This window comes from Nesoenas mayeri (assembly GCF_963082525.1).
Source record: "Nesoenas mayeri genome assembly, chromosome: 5".
In the NCBI taxonomy this organism is placed as follows: domain Eukaryota; kingdom Metazoa; phylum Chordata; class Aves; order Columbiformes; family Columbidae; genus Nesoenas; species Nesoenas mayeri.
In genome coordinates, this window is record NC_137548.1 from 25,514,457 (window position 1) to 25,535,666 (window position 21,210).

The window sequence follows — 21,210 nt, forward strand, 5'->3', positions numbered from 1 at the left end:
GGTTCAGCAGGACCGACCCTGTGGCAAAAGCCACAGCACGGCCTCGTGCAACACAGTGCCATGGGTGTCATCCAGGAGCGGCAACAAACTAAGCCTCAAGCATGGCAGCTGCACAATCCTCCTACAACAAAACCCAACAGGGCAGATGAAATAAAGCAGTTTTCTAGGCTGCAACATTTTAAGAGCTTGACTGTACATTCACTTTCTGGGTAATTCAACAGCCTCACTTATTGCATCTCCAGACAGAACACAGGCATTGCCCTTCCCCAGGCTCATGTATACAGTCAAGGTGGCCCCTCTGTATCCTAAATCAGCACTGAGGGCAGCACATCTTAATCAGAACTTTCAATTTATTTGTGCAAGAGCAGTGAGACTCTGCCTTTCCTTCACAGCACAGGGAAGGGATTTTTTTCCTCCTAACCTTCTACCTCCACCAGAGACAGAGGAAAGCTGACTCCACGCACCAGTTTGTTCATAGCTGCCAGGAAGCCATAGGAACTAGTACTAGGAACTGCTCTCCCTTTCGTCTTTACGCCAGCTGTGAGTGCAATAATTTTCTGTTAAAAGGGGTTGAGCTGGGAAGGGCAAACCATTCTCTGAAGTTGATGTCAGAGCTGGAAAAACCCTGCCCTGATCCAGGAATGATTTCATATTGTTCCAACAGGGACAGGTCCTTGGGGAAACACTCAGCACCACAGACAGCTTTTGCTTTAGTTCTTTATCTCAACTCCTTTCTCCCTCTGCAACCCTGAACAGCCTTTTCCCCCCACCTTTTGTCACATACAAGTCTCCCCTGCTGTAGCAGGAAAAAAAACCAACCTGGCTCCACACCTGTAGTTTAAGAGCCAGGTCTCCCTCTTGGCCATCATGCCATTTAGCAAACACCAGGCTTTCCTTGCCATCTGTAAGGGTTCTGTTCCTAAACCAAGAAAAGGATGATTTCCAGTCCTGAAAACCTTATCTTCGCTGGGAAGAGCCAATTCTGTGCCAAAGAGAGTGTGAGGACACTACAGTTCACAACCAGAGAAGCCCCAATTGCACCCGTGGTAGGCCCAGCTCCCATTTCCTCTTTTCTCTCCCCACCAGATAACAGGCTTCTTGCCCTACACTAGGGATGCTCCTGATGCGCAAGTCCTCGCCCAGGAGCTGCTGCTCCCCACCTCAAACACACCCCACCTCGCAGTCATTGCCCAGTTTTATTTCATTTAAAATTTGCTGTGTTAAATATTTTAGTTACAAGTTCTGTGTAGAGGGTAAGAGTAATAGACTCTGCAGGCACTAGCAACCCCCTCACTCCCCAATACATGTGTGCGCTATCAGATTAAGGACTGCCCCCCTCCCCATAAAAACCAGCAGCCTTGGGCTGGGATATACATGACACTTGAAGGCCAGGCCCTCCCCAGCTGTCTGCTGGGGACAGGCCAAGCCCTCGGACGCAGGAAGCCAGCAGTCGGATCCACCGTCAGTGAACTGTGATTCCAGGAGAGCTGCTGGGGGTTGGTTCTTACCCCCGTGGTGGGCATGTGATGGTGAAAGGGTTGTCCCCCCAGGAACAGTGCTACCTCCACATGGTCAAGGGCTCTGCCCACCTGGACATCAATTCACACCACAGTGACCAGGCTGGCGAGAGAGAAACAGTCTCCAAGGGAAAGCAGGGGAGCTGCCACCGCTGCTTTCCTGTCTGTAGAGGGAGTGTAACTAGGGCGCTGCCAGAGGCACAACATCTACCTCAAGCCCTGCTCTGATCTAAACCTCTGCTGCAAGTGGCCTGGGGTTCCTCAGGCTGCCCTTGCAAGGCAGATGGGTGTGAAATAATGTCAGGCAAAACAGGGACAGAACAGTAGCCTTTCCTCTCCTCTCCCTCCCAGGAACCTCAGTGCTAGGAAATAAAGCTGAACCCGCCTCAGAGCGGCAGGGAAGGATACCCTAGCACAGCAGCAGCAAGCAGTTTCCAGTGGTATAGGACAAGCTAGAGGTGAGAGTTTGGTGCTGTGAGGGAGAGGATGCCATACAGATGGCTCTGGAAAGGCAGTGCCATTCAGCGATTGGCCCACTGCATAGCAATTCCCCATGAGAAACTGAACATTCATTAAACAGAACGGGAAAGGAGGTAGGAGCTATCCCCACAATTCCCTCTGGGACAGCTCTGATCACCGCGGAGGGAGGGAGACTGGAATGACCCCTGCCAGTTCCTGAATGCCCTGCATTGCCCCTGCTGGTACTGCGGCCCTGCCTGGGGTGGGTTGTGTGGGGGTGCAGCTGCTCTACAGGTCGAGCAGCAGCACGCGGGGATCCTCCACCGCTGCCTTGATCTTGCGCAGGAAAGTCACTGCCTCTCTGCCGTCAATCAGCCGGTGGTCATACGTCAGCGCCACATACATCATGGGCCGCACCTCGACCTGAAAGGGAGGAATAAGACAGGCATCAGTAAACTCAGCCTTACTGCCTGCATGATGCTCTCCTGGCAACTCGGGGCAGACATGGATTTTTCCTACCCTGAATCCAGGGCTCATGCCCTCCTGGATGTGTCCTGCCTGACAGGATTACCTACGCACTCACTCCCTCAGGCACTGATCACCACCCAGGCTGGATCCATACCACAGAAGATCAGGCCCCTTTTTGGAGCTGTTCTCCATCACAAAGGCTAAAGCCTCCTCCTCCCCACACCTAAGTAGATTATCCAGTCCTCCCCCTCACAGATAGGACAAGGCCACCTGCACATCTTAGGCAAGTACCAGTGACAGCAAAGCTGCCCTACAACCATTAGTCTCTGCTCCTCCTTCCCCGTAGAGCCTTTTAGAAGTTGCCACCAACCCTCTAGAAAAAGCATATGGGCTACAGTCCTCATCCCACTGAGCGCTCCTCTCTGCTCACTGAAACCTCCTGTGCAGCTCCACCTACCTTGCCTCCCACAGCCACAGGCCTGTCCACAATGGCATGCATGCCTAAGATGGCAGACTGGGGTGGGTTAATGATAGGTGTCCCAAAGAGTGACCCAAAAACCCCTCCGTTGCTGATTGTGAAAGTGCCGCCATCCATGTCTTCAATGGCCAGTTCATTTTTCCGTGCCTGCAACAAAAAGTACGGTCTTAAAAAACCACAAAGACACAGAAAGCAGAGGACAAGGTTTTGGATGTTCATCCTTTCTGAGAACAAATACTGATGACAAGAGCTTCACTTACTGATCTGTTCAGCTGAAAACTAGTATGAATTACTTGAAAATGCATCCTGTCTTTAGATCTGAACATTTACTGGCTTTGGGGAAGAATTCTCTTGCCTTCACTTCCAACTCAGGCTTTTGCAGGAGACAGACACAGGGACTTCTATCCCTGGGCAGTTCAGTCTTGGTCTCTAAAGACCAAGGTGAAGACACACTGTATCACTAATGCATAGTTTGCACTCTTCTGGAAGGGCAAGAAGTAGATAGGCCTATCCTGTAAGGCATGGGCACAGCTATAGCTGTAACTGGATCGTTCCCCACAGCACAACTCAGTGAGTTAGAGGTCAGAAAAGACAACAGAGAGGGACTGATTCAATTCATGCCTACTCAGCACCCTCAAATTTTCCCATTCCTCCCAACCCTTTTCAGAAAAACCTCCAACTTTCCTTACCTTCTCCCCCAGCTCGTAGATAGCACGCTCTATGTCAGCAAAGTTCATGTTTTCTACATTCCTAACGACCGGGACCACAAGACCCTAGGGAGAAGCAAAGAGCACGATCAGCAAGTTCAGCACAGCCACACACAGATAACAGTTATCGGGCAGGAGCCTGGCCTCAGCCCAGCAGAGTTTCTGCCGCCGCCTCAGCCCACAGCAGGTGGTTGGCAGAGGTGCCTCATGCCCTGGCAGCCAGCCGGGAAACCTGGCACAACACACACCAAAGGCCACATCGTAAACGAGATCTTCTTTGCCTTTGTAAACCCATCTTGTAAAATCAACCAAGCTCCAGCTCCACATCCATAAAAGCAGGTAAGGCACTGGGCAGAGTTCAGCTGCCTCCTCTTTCTGGGTGAGCAGGGTCCCTTTGTGCTGGACCTCCCCAGACTTTGGGAGCAGTGACAGAACTGCAGTCCTGGTCAAACCTCTGCCTCACAACAGAACCAACTAATTCAACATATGAATCTCTACCCCATACTCTCCCTGGACAGGGATACCTCTTTCAAGCAGCAATGTGATTCACAGAAATGGTGGCACAGCACAGCAGGGCTAGCCAAAGGACAGGACATGCAAAGCTTTTACTCTCCATGACATATCCTTGTGGGTCCATGAAAAAAAGGGTTTATTTAACTTGGCTCTACTCATCAATCACTCCTAGTACAGTGGCAGACTATTCTTGGTCCTCTGTCTTCTCCTGAAACCCAACTCAGCAGTCCACAGTATATCAGACATCTCATTCAGAAGCCCAGTCTCATCAGAAAGTTTCTGCTGCAGAGGAGCTCGATGCTGGGTCTGCTCAGAGTATATGATCATCCCAGACCTGAGGCTGCATGAACCATGGCCAAAGCATCCCAAGTACCTACCCGGGGAGTTGCCACAGCGACACTGATGTCCACGTAGTCCCTGTACACAATCTCTTTGGTCGTGTCATCAATCACTAGGAGAAAAAAGCTGTGTTACACATGCAGTACCCAAGATCAAGAGTACAACAGGCCAGAAGTAGCCACAAAATCATAACAACTTGCTCATCTCTAGCTTAAACGTAACTCCAGAGAAGAATAAACCCTCACTGCACTTGCGGGAGAAGCATCAGGATAGACAGAAAGGAAACACAGTCCAGATGGTCGGTCCCCCTCAGACATCCCTCCCCTTGGTTATCCTCCTCTTCTGGATTTGAGCAAGCAACTCTGACACCCCCCAGGGACGGCATCGCACCTACAGCTGCCACCTGTACACCAGCCAGCATCTCTTTCCTCTGCAGGCTTTGTACACATAGCCCCAGCACTGCTCCTGGCAACCCCTTTCTAACAGAGCCCCTCTTGGCAAGCTGTCCTCTGCCTACATCAGTGGCATGAGCAAAATCAGCTGCAGCACGTAGGACAGTCCTGCTTGCCCTAGCTATTAGCCCTGCCGTGGACTTGGCCACCTGCTTTTCCCTCACTCTGCTTTCCATCACATTTGCTGACGAGATGTGCAACTTGCCAGCAAGGGTCACCACTCACCTGCATTCACAACAGGCTGGTCCTGCAGAGCAAAGGCTGCAGCTTTCACAAAAGCTGACATGAAACCGAGCTTCAGGTTGTGCTTTTTCAGGAAGGGATCCTTGTGTATGGCTCTCATCTCCCGGATGTTGCTGTAAAACACATGGCAATACTGGTCAGCATGGAGCCCGAGAAAACACTGTTCCCTCACTCTATAACAGATTTCAGTGCCAGCCCCAAGGACCACAAACCTGCACCACCAACTGGCAAAGCCCCAGTCTGATGAAAAAATCCTTCAAATGTCACAGGTGAAATGGACTGAGGGTGGCTCTAAGGACCCCGCCTAAGGATCCAACAGGAACTGGTCCTGGACCACAAATTCAACAGGACAGGGTTAATATGCTTGGCGCACACTGCGAAACAGAAAAGCAAGACGGGGCACAGTGTATTTCCTGCTTGGGCCTGATGTTGCCACTGATTCTCTGGAGACACCAGTGCTGATACCAGCGCAGCACGGCAGAGAGCAACTCCAGGGCGGCTGGGCTGGCCCTGGACGGGTGAAAAACCAGGAAATGCCAAGAGCAGAAAATATGCATGTGGTGATCAAGGGAAGCAAAAGACTTCAACCATTGTGCAAGTCCAGTGCCAGCCAGCATAATGATGCTCCCGTATCCAACCCTTTGGCTTTGGGAGTTGAGGAAGTATGAAAGACATCTTCCCAGGCACACCCTCAACCAAACTAGTCATGTTTCCTCACTGCTTCTATTTTTCAGAACTGAGGCCACTTACAAAAAGTCAGCCAAGCTGTGGCTACAAGATCTGCCTATTCCAGGCTAATACCAGATGCTGTGGAATTGCACAGTCCATCCCTTCCTCCTCCAGAGACCTTGAGTCTTTGAGGAGACAGTTTCAGCAAGGGGCAGGGGTCTCCACAGTTTAGAGTGTTTGTTTTCCTGCACCTAACCTTGTTTAGGGCTAGGATTACTGCCCAAAGACATTAGTGCCTCCCAAGACACAAGGACTGCAGCAATGAGGACAAGGTTTGCTATGAAACTGGCTCATTATGGCTTCCTCCTTTCAGACACTGACCCCCACGGGAAGCAGGAGGCCCCAGCGCAGGCCCTCACCAGTCAACCTCACAGCAATCAATCCAAACCAGATTACCAGATGCAATGAGAGCCCGAGGCCAGCGTAAAGCGACACCTCGATGAACCTCTGAGAGGAGATAAAGCTGCAGCACTTCCCCTCCAATCAAGACTATTTTGCCAACCTTATTGTTCTGAGACCCAAATATTTACATGTTTTGTCTTAAGGAGCAGAATAGGATTTCACAAGGCAATTTGATTTGGGCACAATTTCCCCTTAATGCACTGTAACATTAGCTGCCCACCCTCCAAAGCCATTAGTGCGCTCGGTCCATGCAAGCACTTGAGTCAGGAGACCCTCACATGCCCAAAGGGGATGGGGAAGGATGCTAGTGCGTCTCTGGAAAGCCGCACGATCTGAGAGCAAGGGCCTCAAATATATTTACTGCTCACCTGAAAGGCTGACAAGCCCTGGAGAACCACCCATGGGAAGCTAAATATGCCAACCTCCAACAGTAGTAACCTGGTGGGGTGGCAGAAAGCAGATGCTCCATCTTGGTGTCTCCTGACAGCCACTATACAAGTGACACTAGTCACTCCTGTCTTCTGCTCAAAATCTACCAGTCTTCAACCAAGAAGCACACAGACCAGGTTTCCCCTCCTACAAGCAGCAGATGACTCCCGAGGAACAACAGGCTGTTAGGAAGCTACATACCCCTCACACCACAACACCAACATGGTCTTGATGAAGCTGTGCAGATGGCGGTACACAGCTAAGAAAGAGGCCCCAAAAGACATGTTGCCAATCTCTCCAAAGAGAATCAGCAAGGTCTTGGCTTGGTATTTAAAAAAGTCTGCCTGCATCTGTTTCTACTTGTAAAGGGAAAAAGAGGTCAGCTCCTCACCTCATATCGATCTCATTGAAAGTGGTCAGCATGGCACAGGTATTCTGAGCCTCTTTCAGCCGCTGAGCAATACGTTGACGCATCCTATTCATTTTCACCTGAAAATCAAAAAGATATAACCAGAAGCTGCCTCAAGTTCACCCAAGGGGCAAAATGCAGAAGAAACTCAAAAGACCCTTTTTCTTGCCATCTGGTTGACTAGCAAGGGATGCCTATGGCCAAGGTTTTTGCTCCAGGTCTCCCTGAGGAGCATGACAGGCTGTGGAGTTGATTTCACTACGGAGCTGCCCAGCTCAACACAGTTTTCAGCATGAGACAAACGTGAGAAGAGTGAGACTGCTAAGCAGGCAGGCTCCTCAACCAGGTTATCTGAATGATGCACAAGGCAGGTGCGGCAGCCTCAGCACTTTGCTGAGGGCTTGTGGATGGACCAAGCTGATCACACTGAGCCTTCTGTGCTCAGTCAGGAGAGCTCAAACAAGACTTCTACCTAGAAAAGACCTGAGTCATATTTGGCCTGGGTCTTCCTCCATCCCATCCCTAAGTGATGCTCCCATGTAGAGCATCTCTTCCTCACCACCCCACCGAGCTGGGTGTGAACAGATAGATATGGACACATCCAAAAAGCTCCAGGCTTATGCCAGAACAAGCTGTCACCCAGCAACCAAAGTGTTGGCAAGGATCCTATTCCCACAGCTTACCCTATGCTCTGATCTGGCACCTTTGCTGGGCACTGCTTCCCCAGGAGGAGCTGCCGCTGGGGCTGCAGCCGGCTTCACTGCAGACACTGAGGGTACAGAATACATCAGTCAAAAAGGGGAGCCAAGGCTTGATCGCAACACTCTGAGGTAGAAAGCCCATTTGAACTCCTTGCTCAAGCAACACAGAACAGAAGAAGCCTTGAACTGGGCTGTGCAGGTACCAGGCAGAGCATGGCTCCAGCCTGGAGCATGCAGGGTCATAACGCAGGGAGGTCTTCACCATAAATGCCACACTCTTTGTTGTCTTTAACCTTACACACTCTCCCCAAGGAAAAGAGGCTTGAAAATAGGAGAAAACAGATGCTGCCTCACCTGGTTTGCTGTCAATGGGTTGAGTTGACACAGGTGGCACTGGTGGCATTGTAGTGGGAATTGGTGCTGCAGCAGGTGGAGGAGCAGCCGCAGCTACAGGTTCAGGGGTTGCAGGAGGAGGAGGGGCTGCTGCTGGTTTGGCCTTGGCAGGAGCAGCTGAAAGACAAGGAAGAACCATGGTAAGGGCAAAGAAAGCTTCCACTGTCAGGGATCCCTGAGTCTGACCAACCTGATAAAAGCTGACCCTCTGTGAGAGCGCCTTTATGTTCTCAGCGCTACTGAACTGATCAGAGCCACAAGAGGATCCCATGGTGAAAGTGCTGTACTCATCGACACCCTAGATCTCCTCACTGTGCTGGAGACTGGATGCTAGAGAGGGTGGAGAAGGGAGTCGTATCCGAGGAATTCTCAACTGATTTCAGCTTAGAGATGCAGTCTCCTCCAGAAGGAGCAAAAGAAGAGCTCCCCGCTCAGAAGGACAAAAATTATGCTTTGTTAATGGACAAAAGGAGTATTTTCTTCCAGCTATAGAGGCATATGGATGAAACACTTAACCTCTCTCATGATCCCCCTAAATGCCTTGCTTCCACCTTCAGAAAAAGATTGGTGGAAACAGGAAGGCCTGTGCAAGTTACACATGCCTGACTTACCTGCAGTTTTCCTGAGTTTGAACAGAGGTGTCCCCCCTTCCACTTTGCCACCATCGGGTACCAAAAGGGCTTCAATCACACCAGCTGCTGGGGCTGGAACTTGCACTGATGTCTGCAAAAAGGAAAATCAATTAAATTCCTTCAAACACTGGATGGAGAACAAGTGCCCAAGATTCCAATATGCACAGATACACGTAATTTGGCAGAGAGAGCAACTCTGTTTTGCACCATTTGCAGCAGTTTTCACACTCTCCACTGGGATTTTGTGCCAATACTTAGACATTTTAGGAGATGCTGGCAGTGTAACATATAGCTTGATCTTCCTGCTCCAGGGTACAATCAAGAATTGACCTGCTGCCAGCATCTTCCTGACAGTAATACCCCAAGCAGAACTTGGCAGGGAGCTTTAGCAAGAACTTCAAAGCTTAAGAGTCCTTTAAGGAGTGAGTAAATTTAAAGGCAAAATTTAAAACAATCTGAATACATCCTTTGGCTCTGCAGATTTCTCCTCTGTTTAAACACAAATAGGTTTCAAAGCTTAGAGAATTGAATTAGAAGGAGGAGTGGAACAGCAGCTCCAACAAACATCAGCACCACTGGTGCTTACTCAAGCATGTAAGGAAGAATTATCAAAGAATTCTCACTTAAGGCACAGCCAGCTTTCATACCAGATGCGAAAATATTTTCTCTGTGAAGAGAGTGGGAGACACAGGCAGGGCCTGCAGGCTCCAAGAGCGCTTAGCAGGAAAGGAGCCATACAGGGTACCCGCTACAGAACTAGAAAAGGTTTTGGTCCAGAAAACTCCTACCTTGTCTGTTTCAATCTCACACACCACTTCATCTTCCGCCACTGTGTCTCCAACAGCTGAGTGACAGATATGAAGACCACTGTGAGGAGGGAGGTGTGCTCTGGCCTCCCCTCTTAACCCACAGCAGTCTCCCCCACTAGCCCAGAATTTTATCATCCCAGTTCTCCACAAATTCTAAAGAAAAGTCTAGCTCAAACATTCAATCTACTAAACAGTCAGAGTCTGACTCCAGTTTAGACATCACCTTTCACCCAACATTGCCCATGACAAAGAGGTATCGAGGCAGTAACTGCTATCCTTACTCCTTAAGAGAACTGCAATTAACTGCCTCATTTGTCACAGAAGGCAAGACAGTGAACAGGCTGGGAGCCTGTGAACTACGATCCATCCCTAAGCTGTCCAGTGCAGCAGCAACAGTGCTGAGAGTTTCAGGGACAAGGCAACTGCTTACCTTTCTCCCACCTGACATCTCCTTCTGTGATTGACTCTGCAAAGGCTGGTGTGTTCACTGTAATCACGTCATCCCCTGTGAGAGAGACAGACAGACTTGAACGCATTCAGAACATTGCTTCATTCTTGCCATCAGGTCTCTGGTACAGAAGGTAGGTCAACACAGACCAAATGTTGGCCCTCTTGCTTCAACACTGATCGACATTTAACCACAAGAGAAATGCCCACTTGACTGAAAGTCACATTGTGACAGGAATGCCAGACAAAATCTTTAGGGCCCCAGGACATAAACCCTCAGCCACCCATCAAGGTGGGACAGCCTAAACCAAAGATGGAAGAGGTGGCTTCAGCTGGTGTCAGGACAGCAACAGGCAGCACAAGAGCCATCCAACTGACTCCTGACTTTTTACTTACTACGTACTGCAGTGGTTCTGAAGTAACGGACAGTGAAGACACTGGAGCTATTTACTCTGCAGAAAGAGAGAAAGGTATGAACACAGAAGTATGCTCCCCTGCAGGCTGCTGGCACCAAGCTCAAGTACAGAACTTACGTATGCTTAACTGATCTGAAAGGCTGCTCAGCTGTTCTCATGCATTTGTTCCAAGAGGCTCCTACTTACTGTTCATGCTGCAACAACCCCACTAAGGAAGGAAACATTACAGCTTACTATCACTAGTGCCCTCAGAAATTCAACGAGAACTGACATTTATGGAATTTTAATTTAGGAAGATAACCCAACAGAACCCCTGTGGTTTGAATATTGATAAAAGGGTGACCTAGCCATCCCACTCTATGCCCAAGACTAGTGCAGTAACCAATTATAACTCCAGATCAGGACTGTCATCTCTACAGAAGTTGCTAGACTTTGCCAGAAAAAGAGAAAGCACCTTAAATTGCCTATGTCAACACAACCATGAGACAGCTATTTCTCTCTACCATGTCCCGTCACAAGGAGCTGGCAATCCCAAGTGTTCCAAAGGATGTTTTTTACACCTACTGACACCACATCTGGAAACCTGAAGCAAAAGCGCTTTAGCATTTCTTCTAATGCAGGCTACTTGGTGCGAAGAGATCAGCATTTAAGGCTTTTATGGATACACTCTTAATGTTACTTCCCTAAACAAATTTTTACAAGACCAGTTCTGCAATGCAAATCTTGCTGTATGAAGAACATCTCCCTGAACCACCCCACTTGTGACAGAAGTCCTTACAGGAGGCCACCATAGAGCAAACAAGACTCTAGTCAGTTAATCAAATGGTAGAGATCCATTTATCACCAGTCTCCTCATTCCTGTCACTTCCCTGCCTCGGTATCTGGTTTCAAATAAAGCTTATTTTCTTTAAGCATGTCATTTTGTTAGGACTTGCTCCACACTCCTACTATGTGCGCAGGGATTTTATGACAGCCAACCATATTCTGTCTCCCAGCCCCCAAATTTTATCAGGGCTGGAGCAGCCCCAGCCTCTCCACATTGCAGCTGTCCTGTGGATACTTACACAAGCTTCCTGCTGTTGGTGTAAGCCAGTCCCTGGCTCCCAGCCACACCTGTGAATGACAATGGTGTTACCCCACAGGAACGTTACCCAGCCTTCCAGCCCTCAGGTGTCCCTTTCAGGTAAAAGAGTGCAGAGGACACCACTGTCCACCCTGAAAAAAAGCTTGGGACTAAGTGGGGAATATAACCGTACAGAGGTACCTCAGTGCTATCAAACCTGCCCAGAGCATGCCAAGAACAGTGGTCTTGCCTTCATCTAGATTTACAGAGATGGGAAAAACAGTTATATCTTGACCTCAAGGCTAATAAGAATAACTTCGAAAAGGGCAAACAAAGCAGCAGCTGCCCCAGTCAGAATAGCTAGGAAACAGCTATGAGGGACATCTCCAGGACTGCTAAAACCTCAGTTGCTGCTGAGTTATTCTCACCAATACAAAGCAGTTTGTAACAGAATCAAGGCAATCAGTTGCCTAACAGGCACTCCCAGGAAGCCTCACAGTTGCATGGACAGGTAAGGGGAAAAAAAAGAATGAAAACAAGATGTAGGGCAAAGTAGCAAACCACCATCATCCCTCTTCTCTGTCTGCCCCCTATCCCAGGAACACTTCTCTTCCAAAACTCACAGCAGGGAAGTACTTGCACTGATTCTCAGTTTCACATGCCCCCTGTCCCCTCCCCACACTGCTCACATGCCCTGACACTGCAGTTTTTATTATGAACTGAACCCCTGTCCTTTGTCTCTTTCAGGGCACTGGGCAGTTTTCCAGACCAATCTTAAAGAGAGTCAGCATAATAATAGGATAACGTAATTCTCTCAATTACACAACACCAGAAGGAAGAACCATTTCCATACTTGATTTTTTTTTTTTTAAAGCAAAATAATATTTACACCATCCCCTACTAAACAGCTGACACTGGAACTCTAGAAAGCAGAAAAGGTAAGCAGATTTAACTGGTTTCTCAAAGCGGAACCAGAAGTGAATGATGTAATGCTATATAAACACAGTACAGCTAGAAAAAACAGCTCTCGGAAAATCTGGTTTAAGCACTGAAGAGGAGTTCATAGGCATACTAGATTTGACATGCCACTTAACATTCACCCATCATTTTCAAAGGTTTTTATTAGAGAGCTAGGCTCTGCAACAGCACGTGTTTCAAGTGCTGCAATGCTTGAAATATACTGTGCTGCTGCTGTGAAATCCTCACCATAGGTGAATGGATGGGGCAGCATGTACATTAGGCAAGGGAGGCACTCACATGGAAACACAGCTCATTTCACCAACTCTTTCTTCATTGTATCATTGAAAGAAATAAACCACAAGCGAACTTATTACCAATTTCCATCATCAGATCTGTTCTGTCTAGGTAGTTGGAAATGAAATAAAAGTGTAAGACTCACCAGACAGAGAGCATCTTGCCAGAGTACAGTTCCCCTGTCAGAGAGAAGAGGAACTATCAGTACTGCAAAAGACAGACTCACCCTAGAAGGACTTATGTTTTCCCACAAGACCTGGATCAGAGATGAGACCCACCCTTCCCACACTCCAGACGCACTATGACCCCATAGTGTGCAAAAGAAGATGGTGAGAGCATCTACATCCTTCTCTTTGCTTTGGCTGCTTCCAGAATGCTTTCCCATGGAGTGACGTTGAACCTGACGTACTTTGTTTTCAGTTGTGGCTCCAGCTGTTTTGATCTTCTCATGCACACTTTCCTCTTTAAGAAGGAACAGATTTCTAATGGCACATTCCCTAAAATTTGCTATGAATGAGAAGGTCAAAGGTAGCTACTGGATACCATGAAAAAACATCCCATGATGTTTACTCCTACAGTCATAAATACAGTATCTGGGAATTTTTTTGTTCATTTATTTTAAGGTTATGGCGCCTTTGACCCCAGAAGGCCAGAATTTCCCTCAATGACAAAATTTATACTGCCTTCAATGAGTCAGAAATTCCACCTTCTGGTGATGTTTCACTTCATACCTATGTAATCATTGACTGCACTGCTAGCTCAGCATAACATTCCTCAAAAGTAAAAGACACATTCCAGTCACTTTCCCTATTGTTATTATACATTTCCTTAGCATTGAACCTGCAGATCTGGAGAACCTAAGAACTCTTTAAAAGCTACAGAAAAATATCACAGTAACCATGACTAAAATGCAGTTAACTGGTTTGGAGGAGCTGCTACTCAACAGCTCAAAGCACCCTTATCCAAGTGCTCAGCTAAGAGGTAAAAAAATAGATTTCACTCACATCTTCAGTGTTTGAAGTGAAGTTTGTGTATAAGCCCTGATTTCAGCTTCACCAGAGCAAGCAGGATGGGATAAAACTGATCTTAAACATCAAAATAATTTGTGGAGTTGTGTGTGATAAGACAACACAGATATCAAGGACCAAAGAGACACTTAAGTTTGTCACACCATCTACAGGACTGAGCACTGTAGCATACGAAAATACATTCACTGAACAGTTCTTGCCATCAAAGCTACTAACATGCCTGGAATCAATCCTCTGGCAGTTTAATTATCCAAACTTACTGATAGATTTGGCTTCTCATATATTAATGCAGAGTCAACTCACTGATCGATGGGCAGCTCAACAGGGCTATGATTAGCTGTGCCGAGGATGCAGGCAGCCAGGGTGACTCGCTGCTAAGCCAGCCTGGGTCTGGCAGAGCTCAGGAGCTCCAGCACAGCCCCACACAGCCACCCTTGCCTGCTGGCCCATCGCAAGGGCCAGCCAGCCTGGACCCACAGTCCTGCATAAACAGCTTCCGGCAAGGCCAGCTGGAGCCCCTGCCCCAGGCCTGACCGGCAAAGGGGAGCAGGGAGCACTGTGCAGACTTTGCAGAGTCATTGTGAACACTACAAGGCTTAATCTTGGTGCAGCACCGGTCCCCTGCGAACTCACATCTGGTTTGTGTAAAGCCAGTCCTAGGCTGGGATCAGTAAGGTGAACTTCAACTTAAGCACCACAATCCTCAGCACGTATGTTAGTTCCTGTATTTATCAAATTCTTCCCACTTCCCATAGTGTCACAGATAATACAAAGTCAATCACAAATAAAATATCAAGTGACCTGAGTTCCCCTCTGACCATCAATGTTTTCCTGGGTGCTTTATAAACAAAGTGGTTAAAGGTATTCCTTACATCCCAGACAACAACTTGTTAAGAAAGAGTAACAGCCTCAGACTGAAGCAGAAACAGCAAATTTTATTTGCTCAGGATCAGTTTACTGTAAGGTTAAAAAACCAAAAAAAGTTTAGAAGGCTTGTCCTAAAATAAATCAATGTGACAAAACACATCTGCAGCTCTCTTCCATGAGAGGTGCCAAGTCTGTGTGACACAACTGCTGCAAAATTAAGGAAAAAAATGGTATCTCTCTACCCTTCTGTCTTTTAGGTTAAGAAATGAAGGAAAGAGCTCTAATGTGAGTTTGGAAGCCACTAATAAAAGATACTGAGATTCCTCTGTCTTGTGTTCTGCAGAACTACTGTGCATCCACCTCTTAACTACAGTACCTCAGAGATGCACGTGCAGCTCCGGGAGATGCCTGCCAGGGCTGATTCCTGTTCCATCTTTCCCTGAAGGAATCACTGTGATTGTACCTGCTCCTGGTATCACCTCGCTAGATCTGCCCTCTGCCTGATCTTAGAGCTTCTTCAGTTAAAATTGAAACATTTAGGTTTTGCTAACTAGCATTAGCACTTCTGGTCACTTTAAAAAGAGCCTTCACTTGGAGAAATAAGTCTTGGTCTAATTAGTCAGTGACTCACGTACCAAATGATTAACTTTCTCCCCACGTTTCACATGACTTCTCAGAATTGTTTTTACAACTCTTACTATGCCAAAGCAACCCTGGAACACGGTGTCCCAGGCCACACCTTTCGAAGAGCAGTCACCTTCCAGTAGGTCACTACACACTATGGAATAAATCAGCTAAAGCAACAACCCACAGATTTCCTTTACAACAGCGGGAGCGGGGACCAGTTCAGGTGAGGACAGGAACTGAACAGGCAGGTACAGTTAATTTCAACAGAGGCAAAACAGAAGCCAGGTGCCGGGTGGCTCTGATGACAGGCAAAGCCATTTGGTTCTCCAGCCCTGGCTTCTTCAAAGCGAAGAAGCTGCTGCTTTAACAACAAGGATCAACACAAACCACTGCTACACACAAAAAACCAACTGCACATCTTTCATGGACTTTAACACAATTATATAGAGCACGGCAGGGCAGATGCTAAGATGGGATGGAGATAACAATGCTGAGCAGCAGAGGATACTGTTACTGAGAGAACAGGCTGAAAACTCCTCCAGCATGTGGGGAGGATCAAACAGGGAAGAAAAAGTTCTTTACAAAGTCTTCCCCAGATAAATAAAAGGACTTGATTCTCAGAGCTCCTGATCAAACTATCATTTTTCAGACTAGCTCTTCTGTGGACTGTTTCAGGTCATCCCTCAACAGCTGCCTCCCCTCTACCACGCCAAGTCTTACATGCTTGGATGCGGGATATTGATGTGCATTCATGATTTCTACTTGATATATGAATCCAGGACCTTCTTTTCTTTTACAAGATCATAAAATTCCAGACAACACTTCCCCACCCTTGTTGTTTTTTGCTGACTCCACTATTCTCCCATTTAACCCTACACTTCTGAATTTTGTACACGTCAATTGTTCTCACTTCTCTCATCAGAGGTTTGACACGTTCTGCTGTTTCTTTCTGTCTCTCCAAAAAGCCTGTATCATCCTCTTCATCAAAACTTACTTCCCATATCCCTACTCAAATGGAAATCAAATTACTACCAGTATCTTGATTTCTCAACTTTTCGAGTACATCTAACAGGTTAACTAAAGTTATCTCCCCTTCCTAGTACTCAGCTATAACATTCTGATTTGCAGACTAATTTGTAAAAGGTTTGAATACTCCATCTGGCTTTCCCCCTGTTCTGTATAATTACACAGCACCACTAAGAGCTGACGAAGTTTAAATATGGTTGAACTGCCACTTAAATAAGCTTAGTTTAAACTGCACTATAAGCAATTTGTATCTACATATGTATAGCAAAAGAAAACTATGTAGTTAATTATAAATTGTTTATAATGCAGTTTTATATATATACAGACATATTTACAAACACAAACCTGTTTGTAGCACCCAGAGAGGAGCATTTAACATACAACAGCCCTATGGGGAAGCATGACATAGTTACTGTCCAACATTACAACTGGCTGTCAACACTTGCTTGCCCACATTCACACAATGGCTAAAATCAAACTCCATGCTCCAAGGCTTCAGCTGGTCATGTGGAAGAGATCTTTCTCCTCCTGTAGGTAAGCACATATGTGTAGGCACTCGCATGCACACATACCCGTGTGCGTGCACCAAGCCAAGCAGTGTGCTGTTAAACGGACGGTGTGCCAGCAGCGGCAGCCGCCGGCGGCCCGGCACAACCCCGGCGCTGGCTGCAGGGGCCCTGCCTGCCACACTCCGTACGCCCAAGCCGCCGCCAGAACCGCCCGCTGCCGCCTGCAGCGGCTCAAGGGCTGCTCTGAGAACCGAGCAGAGGAATTAAATACGCACACAGACAGCGGTTTATTCACCGTTGCGGCACCGGGCTGACGGCGGCGGGGAGGGCTTCTGCCGGTGAGGCGGGGGCTGCCAAGCGGGTGGCGGCTGCGGCAGAGGCGCTCAGAATTTGCAGCCCACCGACAGGCGCGGACGGCGAAGGCCGAGAGCGGCGGTTTCCAGCGGCTCTTCCCCGCTGGGATCCGCCGCTCTCCCCGGCGGGGCGGCGGGCCCGGCCCGGGGCAGCGGCACACGCGCCGGTGGCGCCAGGCTCGGGCGGGGGCACCGCTGCGCTCACCCCGGAGCCCGGGGGGGCACCCGCCGCCCCTCCCCGCCCTCAGCCCGCTGCCCGCGGCCGCCGTGCCTCGCGGGGGGGTTGGGAGGGGACGCGTCCCGGTGTCCTTGGCGGCATCGTCCCCGCCCGCCCGCCCGCCCAGCCGCCGCCCTCCCTCCTCCCTTCCCGCGGCCGGTGCCCGCAGCGGGCAGTACCTGCCGGAGGGCGCGCAGCGAGCGGCCCAGCGCCCGGCCCAGGCAGCGGGACCGCCACAGCAGCAGCATCGCGGCGGCGGCGGCGGCGGGAGGAGCCGGAGGGCGGACACCGGAAGCAGGCCCGGCGCGAGCCGGAAGCGCGTAGGACCGGACGAACCTCTCCGGAAAGGGGGGGAGCAGGGCCGCAGGGCGGCACCATGGCGGGCGGGGGGGCTGGGACAGGAACAGGGCGTTACGAGTCCCGTTACCTATGAGCTATGCTACCTACGATTCGTGGTACAAAACAGACTTGTGTGTTGCCACAGGGTGCTGTTTTGTGAGGCTCCTGGCTGCACCAGCCCTGGATGGCTGCACGACATCTGCGCTGCTGCCCTTCCTGCTCACCTTGATGGTGGTTTGGGCTGGTGTGGGGTGGTGCGGCCACAAGCGCGAAGCTGGTGGGGTGTTGCAGGGTTAGAAATGGGCAAGGAGGGCATCTGTCTCACCGTGGCGAACAGGCGAACGAGCCCACACGTAAGCCCCGCTCCTCAGATGTGGTCTGTATGTTGAAAAGGTTTGAGAATCCCCCAGCTAGGGTCTGTTTTTTGCCTGCTGCCAGCTGGGGAACCACCGGTGGGGAAAAACTCAAGGAACCCATTTGCAAAATCGGAGAATTAGCCTGGCATAGTCATAAAAGGTTGTCTGGCAGCCAGGCATCTCTCAAGGAGCTAAGTCCAGGTTATGAACGTCTTTAATTTAGCCATTGCTTAAAAATTTATTAATTGTAAACAGCAACCGTCAAAATAGTCTGCTAATATAAATTTACAACCAACATCCTTGGGAGCATTTTTAAATAAAAGAGGTTGAAGAAAATTCAACAGAGGATAGTCTCTGAGGCTTTGAGGCTGTGCTGGCTGCTTTAATGAAAGGCAACTGAGCCAGAGAGGCTCCCTGCCAGGGACTTCTCCACTGTGTCTTTCGAGGGCTGATAGCCTTGAACGAGGCCACCTGATGTCAAATGCTTTTACCCATAGCCTCCTGCCTACCAGACGAACACACCAGACATCACCAGGTTCAGTAAGCACATGGAGGCAAAGGAGACCAAGCCCCAGGAGTGGCACACGTGGGCAGGCTTTGTGCACCCACCCCGCAGCTCCAGCACAAAGCCTCTCACAGCCACGCAAGCCCCTGGGGCAGGTGGGTTTGTCCTGGGGCTGAGGTCACGGTGTGCTCAGTTGAGAGCGGTGTGGGCTCTGCTGCCTGCAGTGGTGTCCCTAAAGTGCCATGTGGTGTACCTAAAGTGCCCTGAGATAAGCAAGTGACTTGGCGTTGCTGCTTTTCCTGTGTTGTTCCATTTTTCTGGCTACATCTTACGCTGCAGACCTCCAGGCCAGCTGAAATGCCTCTGTGTCTGTTGCACAGGATGCTGGAAATGCCTGGGCGCTTGCCATGGGAGCTGGGCAGCACCTGGAGCTCCCGGCCAGCTCCCTCCTTGCCTGCAGCACTGCTCACCTCTAGCCCGGTGTGTTTGCATCATGTTCACCACCCTGAATGGGGCTTCCAGGCCAAATTCTAAGAGGGAACCGCTCGTCTGGCGCTCTGCCCCCCATAGCAGCCAGTGGCCTGGCACCAGCCCTTGCCTGCCCGACCCCAGGGGCTGTGGGGCGGGCGGCAGGGAGGGTGGCTGGCCCCCGGGGTGGACCTGACCTCCTGGACGTCCATCTGCATATTCAGGAGTCGTTCCCCGCCGGTTGGCTGCCTCCGGCCTCCCACTCGCTGTTTAAAGGACCTGAGCGCAGTGGGAGGACGCGAGCGCTGGTTCTGTGCTCCCCCGTCCCCTGCCCTGGGGTGCGGCGCTCCCAGCACCGCGGGCTGAGCGGCTCGGCCGAGACCCCTTGCTGGAGACAGGGATGCGGCGGCCGGGGGAGGCTCTGGGGGGATCTGCAGGGCTGGAGGGGTGGCAGGCTGCTCCGTGCCGGCTCTCCCACTGAGGAACACCTGGGAACCCCGCGTCGGGTGGCTCCCATTTTGGAGAGGACACACTTGCCTTCTCTTCTGACCACCTGTGTTTCATTCCTCCATCTTTTTCTTCAGGTAAGAGGAGTCTCAGCTGCTTTTAAAGTATTTTGGAAGGTGGCACTGGTGAAGGCTGGTAGTAAGGAACTGGAGCACGATCTGCTAACTCAGCAGGGAAAGGGCTGCATCAGCAGGGGCAGTTTGCTCAGAGCAGGACCTCCTGGTCCTGTGGTGCTGGGGATGCTGCAGGGAGGACCCGAGGCCACCCACGACAGGCTTCTGTGGCCTGGGACCACAGGCTCTGCCCCCCTCTCCAAACCTCTGGCAGAAAGCTGGTGGTGCTGGAAGCCTTAGGCAAGCAGAGGACTTCTTGCCAGCTCCGAGCTGACCTGGGGCTGGGAAGCCTCAGCACTGGGGAACGGGTAAGCTCCCTGACTTTGCTGTTAAAAACACAGAGAAGGTGAGAAATTGTGACCAAGTGCCACATGAAGGTGTTTCTGTAACAAACTGATGTGTCCAAAAGTGAAGCTGCAGGACCAGCTGTGTTGTGTCCGTGCCATGTGGAAAGGCTTAAAGGTGGATGAAATCTATGACTATGTTCTGTTTGCTGCGTGCCGCTGTTGGCAGCAGCAGGCAGGTGAAGAGGCAGCTGCAGGCGATGTGAAGCTGGTTGTACAAGGGTGGTGGGTGATGCTGAGGGCTGCCGGCATCCTGGCCTTGCGCTGGCTGCGGGTAAAGCGAGCAGTTTGAATGTCCCTCACGACAAAGTGTTAGAAAAATGAAATGCTTGGGAGGGGTGGGGAGACAACACAGGAGAGCAACAAGTGGTATCAGACAGCCCAGAAAATACTTGGTTTTTGTCAAGACTAGAGCTGTGCAGAAAGTAGAGCTCTCTAAGATACCTGCCTGGAATAAAAGGCTGTTTGAAGAAAGGCAACTTGCTAAAAGCAGTGAGTAGAAACCCATTTTCTACACTGCTAATTAGCCTGGGGTCTTGCCATGGGTCAGACAGCCATGGGGACAAGAGACTGATGGTAAGCAAGTATAGTAAAAGAATTTCAGACACTTTAAAGGTGTCTGGAAAAGACACAAACCATCCTACTTCAGGGATGCAAAGCTACTGCTAATTAATATGGGTGAGGGAGAAGCATCCCAGAGGGACAATTACTCTGTAATTGCCCAGGAGATGAGCTTTTTGTGCCTTTTTTTACGAAGCTGTCCCAGCGAGTGAGCAAGCGGAGAGGGTGGATCCTGGAGTCAGCACGACAATTTTAAGCTGGGGGCTGCTGGCTCAGTAGTTTTTCTCTTTCCCAGTAATCCCCATCCCCATTCTCACTTCTTTTTTTTTCTGTGTTTTAACAAGTGCTTAGGAGCACCATGCTGTGTTTGCCTGAACATCCCAGTGTGTCCCACTCGCAGTAGGTCACATCACACTTTCACCCTCACTGTGCTCCTTCCCACCAGCCTGTTTGTGCCACCCTGGCTGCCCAGCACTGTTGCCCATCACTGTGCCCTCTGGGCTTTAGTGATGGCAGAATCAGCAGCCATG

General features: G+C 49.8%; 1 protein-coding gene across 1 annotated transcript; it reads right to left on the reverse strand.

Moving 5' to 3' along the window:
* Positions 1–1,113: 1,113 nt before the first annotated feature.
* On the reverse strand, positions 1,114–17,789 carry DLST (dihydrolipoamide S-succinyltransferase). The gene is made up of 15 exons (XM_080346038.1): positions 17,667–17,789; positions 13,006–13,039; positions 11,608–11,656; positions 10,524–10,579; positions 10,111–10,185; positions 9,660–9,715; positions 8,851–8,962; positions 8,201–8,356; positions 7,829–7,914; positions 7,128–7,225; positions 5,159–5,289; positions 4,520–4,593; positions 3,612–3,695; positions 2,902–3,069; positions 1,114–2,399 (listed from the first exon to the last, which is right to left on the reverse strand). Exons 1-15 carry the CDS (start codon positions 17,733–17,735, stop codon positions 2,265–2,267), a joined length of 1,383 nt encoding a protein of 460 aa, XP_080202164.1. The 5' UTR covers positions 17,736–17,789; the 3' UTR covers positions 1,114–2,264.
* Between the last annotated feature and the right edge of the window lie 3,421 nt (positions 17,790–21,210).

Coding starts and splice junctions, on each gene's coding strand:
- DLST (XM_080346038.1), bottom strand. CDS start 17,735: ATGCTGCTGCTGTGGCGGTCCCGCTGCCTGGGCCGGGCGCTGGGCCGC. Junction 7,226..7,828: donor GTGCCAGATCAGAGCATAGG/GTAAGCTGTGGG, acceptor TTTGATTTTCAG/GTGAAAATGAATAGGATGCG. Junction 3,070..3,611: donor TCTACGAGCTGGGGGAGAAG/GTAAGGAAAGTT, acceptor TTTTTGTTGCAG/GCACGGAAAAATGAACTGGC.